At 38.9% G+C, this 14,783-nt stretch overlaps 1 protein-coding gene across 3 annotated transcripts in view; it reads left to right on the top strand.

The window, feature by feature from the left end:
* The window catches only part of UBE2E2 (ubiquitin conjugating enzyme E2 E2), a 221,201-nt gene that overhangs the window by 171,971 nt on the left and 34,447 nt on the right, over positions 1-14,783 (top strand). For all 3 annotated transcript variants that reach the window (XM_064444277.1, XM_064444279.1, XM_064444278.1), the window contains exon 4: positions 9,986-10,118. In XM_064444277.1, coding sequence (XP_064300347.1) covers positions 9,986-10,118 — 133 coding nt within the window. The remainder of the gene's footprint in view (positions 1-9,985; positions 10,119-14,783) is intronic.

The following is a 14,783-nucleotide window of genomic DNA, read 5'->3' as shown; positions in this document are numbered from 1 at the left end:
CATATTTGAAGTAAGAGAATAATTTCAAATGAAGAACAAATGCTGTGAAAACATGTCCATTTGCCAGCAATTTCCAAGTGTGTTTTCTTCTGTTTACCAGAGATCTGGAGAAATAAGACAGCCTCTTAACTAAATTGACTAAATAAAAGGAATCTGCTTTTGAAGTATATGGATTTCAGAATCAAATTTCCTTTTTCTGTGCCTGTTGGCTTTATAGGCTTGTTTAGTCAGGAGGAAATGACTTGTTTTATAATGTGTTTAACATCATGTTAGTTAATCTGTGCCATAATACAGAGTTGTTTCCTTGTGTAAGCAAGCATTTCATGTGTAAGCATGTGTGAATCTCTCACTGAAACGAGGGGAGTCTGTATTCAAGCCTGTTCATCTGTTTACAGGATGGACAGAGGACCAGGCTTGTTGGTTACACAGCTGTATTATATGGTTGAGATCTCCCTCTCTCTGTAAATACTAATTTCTTTAATTCTTTGTCTCATTGCTTTCCGTCGTTAACGTTTTGGGACAGCTTTTCAAGCAGCTTATATAAAGAAACTGAAGTCTCTAAAACACCACAAAAGGAAATCTCAAAATTGAGCCACTTCAGAAAAAATCTACAAAGTTATTCTTGCTGCATAAGGTTTCAGAATTTTCAGGTTCCTATTTAGACAACTGCCTGTAGATGGGATTATTAAAGATGACAGTCTTGAGCAAGTCAAACCTCTTCATAGGCAGTTGGATAAATTATTTCCAAGTAGGGGAAAGATACAGTGACTACTGGTTTTACAGAACCAGCTTTCTGAAGAACAGAGAATATACAGTCATTGAAAAACATACTGCCATGCTTGTAGTATTCATAATAATCAGAATATCTGTGTGCATATGTTAGAAATAATCCTGTATAAATCATTCTCAATTACTGAAATGGCTGACTACTGCAGAATATCTTTACACCAATATTTCTTAAAATAAGATTCTGTAGACGTCTTTTTTGGGTAAGACTTAAAAAAATTTCTTATCATCAGTCTATCGTCAGAAACTGAGGATGATGTAAGCTGAAGTTCTGCTGATCGTTCACTGCTAATACATTGCGCGTGATTTTTTTTTAGTTTTAATTTTTCATCATTTCGGATGAAGAGTAGGAGTTTGGAATAATTTTTTAATAAGTGATCAAATCAACGTATGAATTGGATTTCAAATCCAAAGCTTTTAGTATATTTGCACTCATTTATGGCAAGTCTTTCTAGTCTGTTTAAGCTGGTCTGCTTTAGCCCTGTCTACATGTCTGTCTTATGTTGCCTCTAAGGTTTCCACAGAAACTAAAAAGTCAATGGTGTTTTAAGGAATGCTTTCTTCCCTACTACACCTCTTAAATCTTCCAGCTGCTATGGGGTCTCTGTGCTATCTGTCTGCACTCAGTCACCTCATCCTTTTAGATTAGATTTAGAATTTAAAAATATAGTGCCTGATGGTGCCACCCACTGTTGTGTGTCATGTTTTCTGTTTAACTTAGAAAAGATAGAATGGTAAATTACAGCTGTTGTGAGTAAGAGGAAATGTTGTGAAATTAAAAAGCAGTTACATTTTGAAAAATAAATGGTAATCCTGGGAAAGAAAAAACCTCAAGGAAAAGCAAATTGGGAGTAACATGGAAATAATAACACTTGGCAAATTGTAAGGTTGGAGGTCATATCAGAAGGTCCCAGAAATGTCTATTCATATACTTGTAGTGTTTTTCATTCCTAGTTACTTGTGTTTTAACTCTTTTGCTAAAGTATGGCTGCAAATCCTGCTTGATATAATTTACCACAGACGCAAATCAGGATGATAAATATTTTATCTTCTTTAAACTACACAGTCCATTTCTAATGGAATAAAAGAGTTGCAACTACAGTTAATGGTAAGAAAAAGAAACAAAAGATGTGGCAAAAGGCAATCGAGCCCATAGGTCTGTAACAGGAGGCAAATGATTGTTTCCAGTGCTGAACAAGGAAAGCCTTCTGTGAAGGGTTTTATGTAATTTTGTTCAGCTGAACAAAGTGGAGGATACTTAACAAAATTGCCATTTTTAAAATCTCATTGTGAATACTCAGCATGCTGTGATCATACACTGTGTAATGGTGTTTGCAATGAATAAATTGCTGTAGATACTATAATATAAATAACTGTTTTGTGCATTAAGAAGCAGTTCTCTTCATGACAGTTTCTATCTCAGGAGCGCTCTGAAGACAGGACGTTAGAGAATAAAAGCATCAAAATACTCTTTGAATAATACTAGTATGCTAAAGTGCTAGGATAATTCTCGTAAGTTTTAGTGGTATTATTTAGAAGTGAATAATAAAATCAACTAAGTGATATTCGCTTTGGTCTTAATCTATTTGTTATGTTTACTGTGGCCAAAACTTATTAATTTTAAACACAACACAGCTTCAGCGGCTTCAGACAATAATTTTTAATGGCTCCAGAGGGCAGAGAAAGTTAATCACAAGAAAAAAAAAGAATTTGCCCCATGCAGGCTTTCGGCACACTGACCTGGTGTGCTGCGGGTTTGTTGCAAGAACGTGGCAGGAAGCCCCAAAGTTAAACTGCATATCGCTTTGGGTGATAAATGGACCTCTAGAAACACCTTGGTAAAACTGGAGAATAATGACAATGAAAAAATGCTGTACTGTACTGAATTCAAGTGCTCTCAATAAGCATAAGAAGCAATATCCAGTGTTACCCTGTAATACATTACTGCTCCTTTGGCAGCTCATTGGGATCGGTTTTCCTAGATATTCTTCCAATTGTGTGTACCACAGACATATTCGTTCCAAAGTGTAGATGAAAATGGCAACTGGCTTCAATAAAAAGCACTTGATAAAAGAAGGATATAACCACTTTGAATGAATTGTAGCATGAGTTAGAAAAACGTCTTAATATCCTCCTTCCCTTACTGCTTGCCTGAAAGTACTTTTCTTTTTTTTTAAAGTTTCTTATGGAAAGATGGTCTCAGTCAGAAAACTGGAAGAACTGGAAGAAAGTCTGATCCAAATTTTTCAGCTGAATTCTCTCGCTGTAGTGGAAGCTAAGTGGTGTAAGGGATTTGTCCGAAGTTTCTCTTTCTGCCAAAGCCTTTCGGAGTGACAAGTAGCCCAGTTTCTTCACTCCTGGTTTCCATAATGAATAATTAAGTCTAATGAAAGATACCCAAAAAGCATGCTTACCTCATCTAATTATGTTGATATTCCAACATACATAAGACATAAATTCCTAGTAATATTGCAGGGTAACCAAAAATACTGGATCTAGCATAGACACAAATTTGAGTCTTAGATCATGGAAAGCTAATCTTTTTCACTACATATAGTGTCTACTTAAAATAAAATGAACAACTCTTTAAAAATGTAGATATAGTTAATTTTTTAGAGTAATTCAGGTCCTCGGGCCTCAAATTTAATGCTGAAAAATTTCTAGCTTTGGTTTAGATAATAGCTAGTAAGGACCATGAGCATCTTCCGGTATTTTGATAATGGCACTCTGCACCATCTAGATGAAGGAATTGAGATGAGGATAAATTTTAAATTAAAAAAAAAAAAGGGAAAGAAGACTTCAGGAGTTTTCAGCAGATTTCCACCTAAAAAGAAATTAAGAAAAGGTTATGCATTCCAACGGTACAAATTTGGGGAGGGTTTGCTTCTTGAGGAGACTTTAAGTCATCAATATTATAGCCAAACTAAGCACTTATCTCTAATTCTGAAGGGGTTTATTTTTTTAATTGTTCTTTAATTTTACTGCTTGGAGACTACCCTGCTAATTTTATTCATAGCAGAGGTGTTATTAACTATAAAACTGTGCCCATTGCCACAGGCAGTCTCAGTGCTCACTGCTATCTCTCTGTTTTTGTTTTGTAGAAATGTATTCCTTTGGCTGCTGTGGCAACTGTTTATTACATACATTTATAAAAGTACCTACTGATATCACTGTAGCATCTGGGTAGGCAGCTGTGACTCCCTTCCCTACGCCGCTGTTGCTGCTGCACCCGCTCTGCTTGCTTTTCATTTTCTACATCTCAGAGGAAGGGCAACAGGGAGGGAAAGAAACAAAATTAGTAACTGCTGTACTGTAATGAAATACCCCTGCACCATTTTCCACCCCGTCCTCCTTTCTAGAGAAAGACAAAAAATAGTAAGATGTGTTGATGGCTGTTGATGAGAAAAAAGGAAAGGGGATGTTAGGGGGTGGGGGATCTGCATGTACCTGAAGGGAGGAAGGATCCACCATGATGAAGGAGCAATGAATTGCTGCCATACAGAGAGGGGGTGGGAGAGACACCGCCCTCAAGCACAAAATAGAAAATACAGGTTCTACGAAGAAGAACTGTCAGTAACAAGGGAAGAGAAAGGGTAAAGGCTCGAGAGGTGGTGGGTCAGGTGGGCTTCCAGAATGGAGAAGAGAGAGAACTGGGAGAAGAGCATAAGAAATTCAACAGATAACTGATGTTGCTGGCACTGCCTGTATCCACTCCAAAGCCAAAGACACACAGCAGTGGGAAAGCAGAGCTGAGAACTACAGTTGCTCACAGGCTGTGATGCCATGGCTCCTCAATGGCACTACACTACATTTTGTTGAACGGGGCTGGGCTGGGTGTACAGGTGTGTCTGAGTCACCTGGTGATGTTTTAGCATCAGCATAGCTCCTGTTGATTTACTCCTTCCCAGATTGAGGTTATCCAGCAACCACTTTGCCAGCACAGCCCCTCTGCTGGCCTCGTGGCTGTCTCCAGGCACGGGGACAGCCCCAAGCTGTGGTACAGTTTCAGTATTGGCACCATGTTCAAAACAGAGAGCAGAGGTATGTACTGGGCTTATTTTAATGAGGCTTCATATGAACTTCTCAAGAGACGTATCTCACTGAAAGCTGAATCTGCAACCTTCTGTTGTGTCACATCCATCCTCTTCCCTCACCAGCTGTGCTCTTAAATTATTTTGCCAGTCTTCCTATACTTTTGTATCGACTCTGACCTCTGGGCAACTGGCTTCCCAGAAGCATTATAGGAGGGCAGCTAGAGGCAGGGTCTGCTCCAGCATAGCTCTTAGATGTGCAAGAAACGGGTGTGCAAGAAAAAGTGTTGTATGCCTTATAAATGGAGGTAATTCTGTGGTGAGCTCCTCTCCTCTGAGGGAGATCTCTTAAACAGTAAAGTCAAGGCTCCATGTAATAAAAGAAAAGGAAGAGGAAGAGACCTGAGAGTATCCCGCTTCTTTCTGCTGTCGTAAGTTAGCAAAGTTGGTTGAGAGGGTCTGCATCTTCCATGGACTGCACCTAGTGCAGGGGAACCCTAGCTCTGATGTGCGTTTCTGTGTGCTAAGGCAATTCAGATTAGATAAGGCAGTAATAAGAATTCATTGGCATAGACAATGCCATGGCAAGTGTGTTCATGGACAAAATAAGTATAATATCCTGGTCCTGCTTTTTTCTACCCTGTTATGAAGGATGAGGATAAAAATTGACTTAAACTCACCTAGTGCAGAAGAGTCTTTCCATTTCTTTCTGAGTCCTGAGGAATGGGAAGGCCTCCCAGCCATCTCGCTTTCCTGTTTCATTTGGCCTGATCGCTTCCACACACACACCATTAGCATGTAGGAACTAGAAGGCAATTTAAGTTACAATTCCTTTTCTTACTTCTTTGTGTTGTGCTACAGGCCTGCCTTTCCCTTGTGTTAAAGAGTACAGCTACACTTTATAAGTGGATACCAGCAAGATCCAGAGACCAAGAATAGAAGGGAAAACATTGAATTCATCCTCAATTTCTACAGTATAAGGTTATGCTACCTCCAGTTATAGATGCTGGGGAAGCACGGGTTCCCTCATCAAGAAACATACGTTAGATTAGAAAATAATAATATTTTTTGACTCATTTATTCCATATGACTGCTTGATAAACATGTGGGATACTGTTATTGCTTTGAATGTCTGTATTTTTACTTTTTTGAGTTACTCTCTGGAAGATTAGTAAATTTGAACACAAATCACGGTAACTAAAAATCAACCGTATTTTCATAACTTCTCCAGATAGGTTTTCATCTGGTATGTCTCGTAGATGCTGTTGTTTTCATACAATTCTCCTAATACATAATTTTATATTTAATATTTCAGGATATTCTAAATGCAGGGAAAGCTTGGTGTTTATAATGGATTGTAGCGGACAAGCAGTTTTTAGCAGCACTACATTCAAGTGACTGCCTGCCTAAAACATGTTGAGGGAATAAAAAGTAGTCAGTGCGTTAAGCATATTTAAAACAAAATTAATTCAGTTATAGTAGCATTTAAATTATTTTGCTACTAACTGTAACTGATGTGCATACATTTCACCTGCAAGTATGTAAGTGGGAAGCAGTGGCAGAACTAAAATATGTAAGGAGAGGCAAAGGAGAGTGAAATACAAACGAGACCATTTTACATGTTTTGATTTCTTTGCCCTGAATTTCGTACATCCATATTGATGTCATTCTGAAAAAGGAAGAAGGCTGGCTCCATGTCCACCCACCCCAGCTCTTCCAGTGAGCAAAGCCTCCCTGGTGGGTAAACCAGGCAATATTCTGTGCAGTGTCTCATCAGCTGTAAGGGAATAATGACAGCAGAGAGCTACCTCTTGACAAGCCATTGATAACATCAGGTCTCTAGGGCGTTTATGCTCAGCTGCACCTCCTCGGTCCTATGTTACAAATTCCACCTGGGAGAAAATGCTGGAAACGTTTGGAGAGCCAGCTCCGGAGTCACACTGTGTGCCTCTCGCTGGGCTCCTCGATTGCCTCATCCTGCAGGTTCGCTAGAGTTTCAGCACCAGGGCTCAAAGTGGGAGGCTGCGCTGCCGGTCTGACAGCAAACCTGTCCTTCTGAGCACCTTATCCTTATAGTTCAGCCACTTCCACCTGGAGCTGCCACAGCCACTGTTATTTCTCCCCCAAAGCTGACTGATTTAGCAGCCGGTTAGTAGCAGGCAGCATGCATATGCTCTGGCCCTGGGTCACTTGAGTTCAAGACAGATTTAGTCTGCCCTTTGCCGAGCGGGTGCACATCTGAATCTGTCCTTCCAAAGATAACAGAACTTCAGGCACTGAGATGTTTGGTTTGCTTTCTTTGAGATCTGTGGTTTGGTTGCCAGTAACATTAATAGAGCTGGAATATAAATCACATTGAATGTAAAACATTTGGGCTTCAGTGTGCTGGGCAGATATCCATGTAGAGAGAAGGGCAATTAAATCCTCTTGCATTATAAACCATATAGAATAAGGCTCTGGCTGAGGTCTTGCACATATGGGAATTTTCTCTGGTGAAGCCTGATGAGTCGTCGTTCTGGTTGCCAATAACACAGATAAATAAAAGGCTTAACAATTAGGAAAGAAGGAAAACAAAGATAATACACCTGTCAAACTTTTTGTATTATTAATGTGCAAGTGAAAAAACGTTATGCTTGTGCATGCTGTTGCCCTTAATACCAGCTGTTGCCTGTGCACATGGATCGGTATTTTACATCGGCTGAACAGCCTCGCTGCCAGCAAGCACTCTAACAGGCAACGTCGATAACAGCAGTCTTCCCACACTCCATACAATTCAAGCTATTCTTCAAATTAATAATAATACTTAATAAAGCTTCATCTCTCATTTGCAAAGAAAACCTTCAATTAATGTTAATCAACATCCTCAGAATGTGATCAGGCTGGGCTTGTAGCTGGACGTGCCGAAACAGTTCAACTGGCAGATGGAGCATTTTCCAACTATTCTAATTGATGACTGCTCATTTCAAATGTTAATGCGATTAAATAAATAGACAAAACAAATAAAAATAATATACATTATGAAAATGCCACTATCAGAGAGAGTTCTGATCAAAAAAGTGAGCCTTGCTCAAACGCAGAAAGGGCCCAACCATCCCCTCCTGGCTAAATAGGCCTAAAAAAGACAGGGCTTGCTTTTGTTACGTGCTCTTTCCAACCATTTATCTGGGTTCGACATTTATATCACTTCCATTTTAACCTGCTGGCATCAACTGAGTCATTGCTTCTCCAAGTATTAGAACGTTTTTCTGCTTAAAATGGGACAGGATTTCCATCACATATTATGGGCTTTTTTTTCGTGTAGGATTTAGACTGCCCCTGCTTCTTGCCTTTTCTATTTGAACTAATTGCCTGATTATTTTTTTTTAAGGGTTTTACTTTCTGTGAACCTTGTATTCCATAGCACTGATGTAGGACCACATTCGTTTGGGCTTATAAAGAGTTCAATTAGCCCCTTAATGCCTAGTTCAGTCACAATTAAACCTTCCCTGTTGACTCGGGATTGGTCTTTCTAAAGGCAGTGGAGGTGTTTTTAATTATTCATTCTCTGGTTTGTTTCTTACAGCAGTCTCAGATGTGCTTTATTATTCAAAGGTTAATGCAAACTGAGAACTGGGTAAATTAAATTTGTTTGGCAGCTAGCAACCTGATGTATTATAGACACTGTGAAATATGGATGGCAACACTCCTGCTATTGTGACACTTAAAAAGCCAGATTTTATCTTTAAAACAATTGCCAGTTTTGTTACTATGGCTGATAGAAAATGAATGTTTCATAACGTTACATTCTCTGTAACCCATTTTTGTTAAGAAAGCACACAGTTTAGAAAGCCAAGAAGCATTAACAGCTATTATAGAAAATTGATGTAGGTACCATGACTAATGAAGTACACCGTGCAGTACTAAGTCACGCAGTTGTATGCAGGGAATCATGCAGTCAGAAGTTTTAATGAAGGGAGCCCAAGGAATTTCAGGTGAAAGAGGGTTTTATTAACTTTCAGTGAACAAAATGAATAGCTGAGCAGTGAACATGACATGATGTCGTATAATAATTGTATGCCTTGGGTACATTGTGAGGCATGGAGCATAGCCAAGAGCTTTCATCTGTTCTACACACAGCGTTATTTCACAAACCCCTGCATGCTGTGGAAATCTTTATTGCAAACGTAACAAGAATTGTTTCACGAGAAATGCCTTAAGACAGTACCATGTCACTTATTTGAAAAATCTACCAGCACTGCCTTCCTCTGAAAAATATTAATCAGATATGTCGAAGTTGCCATCCCAATTGATCCTAATTAAAATTCGGGTCCTGTATCAGTGACTGGTATCAGCAGGCTGTGAAACGAAAAGAAGTCTTCGTATTCCTTAAGATGCCACCCTGAGTATAATATGTATTTCCACAGACAAGCATTATGTTGTATGAAAGGGGCCTGTGTTGGCTTTTGGAAGAGTCATGCCCAAGAACTTTTATAAGTTTTTAATTTTGTTTTTTCAGGAACTGACTGTGTGGGTGAGACATTTTTCTTGCTTCACATGCAGGATTATGTTTTTCACGTTTTAAATATTGTTTCAGTACTGTGTTTTTAAATGAGGACTTTGAATTAACAGAATCCAACAGTTTAACCCGCTTCCTGTTTGCAGTATTTTTAAGACAGGGAAACAATTGCAGAGTAAAGCAGCCTTCGGCAGTAGTGACTGGGCACCTTGGGTTAGTAACTTAGAAAGTGCAGCTGCAAGGTTGTTTGTGCTCGGTCTTTAGTACAGTCTGTGCTGTATAATAATGTGTGTAATTACACTGCTACTGACTGATGAGGTAGGTGGATGAGGAGGTAGGTGAAAATAGGATGGCTTGTGAGGCAAGGCAGTGACAAGACATCTCAGCAAAGTCTAAAATATTTGAAATAAGACAGTCAGGAATTTTTCTGTGCTTATTTGAATAATTTATAATGTGATTTTAATACTTCTTCCTGGCTGAATATATCACTTCACTGACAGAGCTTAGGACACCAGTTACATGTTTTATCCGGGACTAACTTAATGGATGTGATACACAATTTTAACTTGTAGTGTTATTGCAAAACCAGCAGTACTCCTAGTAGAGTATAACTGATGTGGTATATTCTTGATTGTATGTGGTCATTATGTTATATTTTTGTTTTCTATTTTAGTGCTGGACCCAAAGGAGACAACATTTATGAATGGAGGTCAACTATACTGGGGCCTCCAGGGTCTGTATATGAAGGTGGAGTTTTCTTCCTTGACATTACCTTTTCACCGGACTATCCTTTTAAACCACCTAAGGTTAGTAGGAGGATATTAAAAGTCTGATAGGAGTCCTCTCCTTGTGATATTTTTTAATGTGTATGTTGGTGTATCATTGTAGGATGAAACATAAAACTTTCAAGGCAATAATGCATATTTAAACCAAATATTTTGATGGAAAGAATTTAAATGACTGCCTAAAGTTTGCCTGCATGTTGCAAGTATAGCTGGACGGATATGGATTTATTTAGCAAATGGTTGCATAATTTCCAGCAGTTATTTGTTTGATTTGGATTTGTTTCTAATATGAAAGCATTTATATTTGAGTTGCACCCTTTATAAGCAGCTGAAGATACTTAATCTTTCCTGCTGACCATATCAGTAACCAGGGGTCTGTGGCAGCCTGACAAAAATTTTGCACTACCCCATATAAATTACTTCTGCAGATGCAAATTACACTATTGTTCATTAAGTTTCATCAGTTTTCTGGAAGAATGTGGAAATATGGCAGCAAAGGCAAGAAACTGGAGTGAAAGACAGAGATTTACATATTTCCTTATGGATTAATTTTCTAATGCTGTCAATAATGACATTAACCACAAACGTAGAACAGTACCAATAACATGAAGGTGAAAGATCATTACCATCATCAGGTAGGCTCAGAAAGTCAAACAGAAAAAAAATCTAGCGATTATGAAGACTGGAAAAACAGAAACAGGATGAAATGCAGTAGTGCAGAGTGTCATCGATAACCAGTAGTAATAATTGCTGAGAGAGGGTGTCAAAATGGGGCTTTATTTGGTGATCACAGGATTATTACAAAACATCTGTCTAATGCATCTATAAAAAAGGCAAATAACACTCCTAAAATGCATCTTCTGGCATTGCGTGTAGAGATAAGGGATTACCAATGTCATATACAAGACACTTTTAAGACCTTACCTGGAAGACCAAGCGCAATTCTTAATCCACATGTTCACTAATAGGAAGAGAAACTGGGAAAATTTACCCTGCAAGGCTCTTAATAGAATCAAATAAATTGATGGGCCTGTCTCTTATCAAACAAAGTGAAAAGAGGTGAATTGCTCACCTTGCCAGTGTGGAGAGTGAGGGTGTGGAACAGCTCCCTGGGAGGAGCTGTGAGAGCAAAAATATTTACCTTCTTTTTGACACATTTGTGTCAAAAATGGCTTGGTATGCCACCTTGGTCTATAACAGGAGGGTATTGAAAGAGAAGTGTTTATAAATGGATTTTTCATGCCACAGTAGTAATGTCTATAGTAGCTAACATTGCTGTTATGGACAAGGGGCTAGGCTCTTTTCAATAGTGCCCAACGACAGAACAAGGGGCAGTGGGCACAAGCTGGAACATAGGAAGCTCCACCTCAATATGAGAAAAAACTTCTTTCCTGTGAGGGTGACAGAGCAGGGGAACAGGCTGCCCAGAGAAGCTGTGGAGTCTCCTTCCCTGGAGACATTCAAATCCTGCCTGGACGCTGCTCAAGCAAGATGATCTCCAGAGGTCCCTTCCAAACCCTACCATTCTATGATTATCAGGAAAGGCTTTGAAAAAGAATGAGGTATGAATTCAAAGTACTTGTCATTCTGTAAATTGGACTTTCCCAGCCAGTGACCTAAAGGTGGGTCAGTATAGCAGTATTAGAGGTGGTCTAACTTTACTTCCCACTTTTAGTGGTCCAGTTTAGGGAAGCTTTGAGGTCACTGACAGGTCTTACAGGGGTTGTACACCTTGCTGACTGAACTGATTTCTGAATTTTCTGATTTAGATAACTTGATTACACTGTGAAGAAAGGGTTTGAAACTTTATGACTTCTCCAGTTAGTTAAAGGTCTGGGCACACTGAGCTGGGGCAATGCTGTGTTCTTTCTGCCTCCCTCCCAGCCCAGGCCAGTCCAGATTTCTTGCTATTCGCGGCCCATCTTAACAGGCCCCTTTTGTTTGCTTCTTTGCTGGGCTTAGCCCGTTTGTAGTAGCTGTAATGCAAGGGTTACATTCAGTCCCCCAGCAAGTTAAAATTATATTATTTAGGGGTTATTGGCATATCCACTAAATGGATTTATTGAGTATAAAATAGAGCTTGGAGTTTTCTCAGAGATCCAAACCTAATATATAAAGAACTAGATCTGAAAGACAAGTTGGAGGGGTATCTTTCATCATTCTCTCTGTTGAATCTGTTGAGCCTTGAGGCAATATATGCAATAGGCATCCTTTCAGAATAGAAGGTGAAGGTCCAGTTTGCTGTTTCACCACGAGGTAAAGACTTTTTCTATTCACACTCAGTTGTGTTTGGCGACTGTATTATTTTGAGACGGGAGTAATGCAGCTGTGTATTGCTTATTAACGAAATACCAAGCAAAGAGGTGGTTCTTGTCCTTTTTTGTAATAGATTTTTGTCCTGCCTTTATCTTGATGACTATTGTCACCGTAAGGAACGTGTGCATATAAATCATACGAAAATATAGTGCTTCATAAAGGATGAGAGAGTTGATGATACCATATTGTATTCCTAAAAGGCCAGTATTTATGATGAGGGGCATTGTTATCTCTAAGAAAGTAATGAGTACATGTGCACAGGGGACTAATGTCAGATATAACTGACTATGTCGCTAAGCATATTTTGTACACATAGACTCTTACGCTATTCACTTCAGCCACTGCTGTAAGTGACCCCTATTTTCAGTCCTGGTGTAGGATCTCTTAAACTGTTGCTATTTCATTACACCCATTTTCCACTCCCTCTGAAACTGATTCATAGGTAGAATAGTTCGGGAAATCCCTTGAATAAAGCAGCGTGGGAAGATGACTGCTTGTCATAAGGTAGCTGCTGCCAGTCAGTATTGCTGGGAAATGGTGGTTAAACATGTTCTCCACAAACTTATTTCTAGCAAAAGAAAGGTAGTGAGTACGTGGAATGTAACACATGGCCTCACCGTGCGGTGCTATCTGTGTCACTGGGTGTTGACATTTCTTCTGCTTCACCTCAAGCTTTGTGATATTCGGTGCTGTTCTCAAAATCATGGGTCCTAGGGTTATGGGGATAGATATCTTAGATTTTTTTTTTTCTAAGTACAGCGCCACTCCTTATGGCTCTTATCTTCTTAAAAAATCAAGAGATAAAGTACAAGGCTGTAGAATGTACTGAGAAAGACATAAAATGTATTCCTGAGTGTTGGCAAGATTACCTCCCTGTAAGTACAAAGCAGAAAGGGTCTAATTCACATTTCTTGCTATGACTGAATTCATACGTTCCTCCTGAGATTTCAGTGGGCCATTTTCATTCCTCTTTTACTATGAAGTAAGGAAGCATTTAAACAGGTACTGTCAAAATTGATCTTCGAAAAATGTGACCACAAAAGACCTGGGAAGAAACAGAAGCTGTGTCCCAGATGCAATTACTTGACCCAGCCTGAGGTTCCAAAGGCAAATGCCCATGTCACATAACACAATTACTGTTAAAGGGCCTAATCCGAAATGTATTTAAATCTGCAGAAATATTTCCAAAATCCCTTTTCCTATCTATTCAGAGATGTTGTGCACTCTGTCATCATGCATGTGTATGTTGCACGTGGATGTTGGGAAGGGTAAAATAATTTTTAAAATGAGAAAAATATGTTGAAAGTGGATTCTGGATAAATGTCTTTTATTATTATAATTAAGATACATTTGTGGTGTAACCATTGCTTGGTGTGTATTATACAAAGCTCTCAGTATTTTCTAAAGGATCCAGATTCCTTCTACAAACACTGTTGATGTCTATTCTGATCATTGGGTACCCTGCTGCATATTGGAAGACAGTAATTAAAGTAAAATTAAACATCTGAGAGCACACTTGCACATGAATAAAAGATGTTTGACCTATATTTTGGTGGGGTTTTTTTTAACAGATCTATACAGTAATTTGATTTGTTCTTCTAGATAGTTAACCTGCTTTCCTACCTTTTTTTTCTTATGTGAAAGAAACTGAATCATTCATTCAGGTTTTGTTTAAACAAAGAAAAAGTTTCCAAAACTTTCATTCTTCATTTTTTGCATCTTTGTAGCTTTCAACATCACATCCTCTGAATATTTTTAAGCTTTATCTTTATTCTTTACATCCTCTAATTATACTGTGTGGTCCAGTTCATGTTCCTAGCTTTGTATAGGCGAGCATCACTGCCATCAGGTTTCCCTTCCAGTCTGCACCAACCAGTCTTTCCCCTACAGGTCCATTGTTTTCTTTTTGTCTATTCTTACCTGTCAGTTAAGCCATAAGCATAATATCAAATTAAGTTATTCTTCACCAAAATAGAATATACCATGTGGTAAGTCAGAGTATAATTTGCCCTCACGATATTCGTTTTTTTTCCTTTGAAGTCAGTCTATTTTGGTCTTTCAACTTTGTCTCATGCCTTGAAACTGGACTTCAGATTTTCTGAGCCAGAGGTCACTGACCCTTTCAGCTCTGCTTTCCTTTTAAATCAATGGCATTTGGCTTCACTCACAACTGCAGCACACTCATGCAGAGGAGAGAGTTGTTCTTCCCCAGAAAAGTTTGTCTATGTGTGACTGATATAGCCTGAACAGGAATGATGAAGGGCCATCCCAGCCTAACTCCAATTTATCTCTACAATCAGAGAACACGATTTTTAGAACAGCTCATCTGAGAACTGACAAATTAGCTTTGGCTTTCTGGGAGGCTCTAAT

This window comes from Phalacrocorax carbo, chromosome 2 (assembly GCF_963921805.1).
Source record: "Phalacrocorax carbo chromosome 2, bPhaCar2.1, whole genome shotgun sequence".
NCBI classification, from domain to species: Eukaryota; Metazoa; Chordata; class Aves; order Suliformes; family Phalacrocoracidae; genus Phalacrocorax; species Phalacrocorax carbo.
Note: the sequence above shows the minus strand (reverse complement) of the source record. Positions and strands in the feature narration are given on the sequence as shown.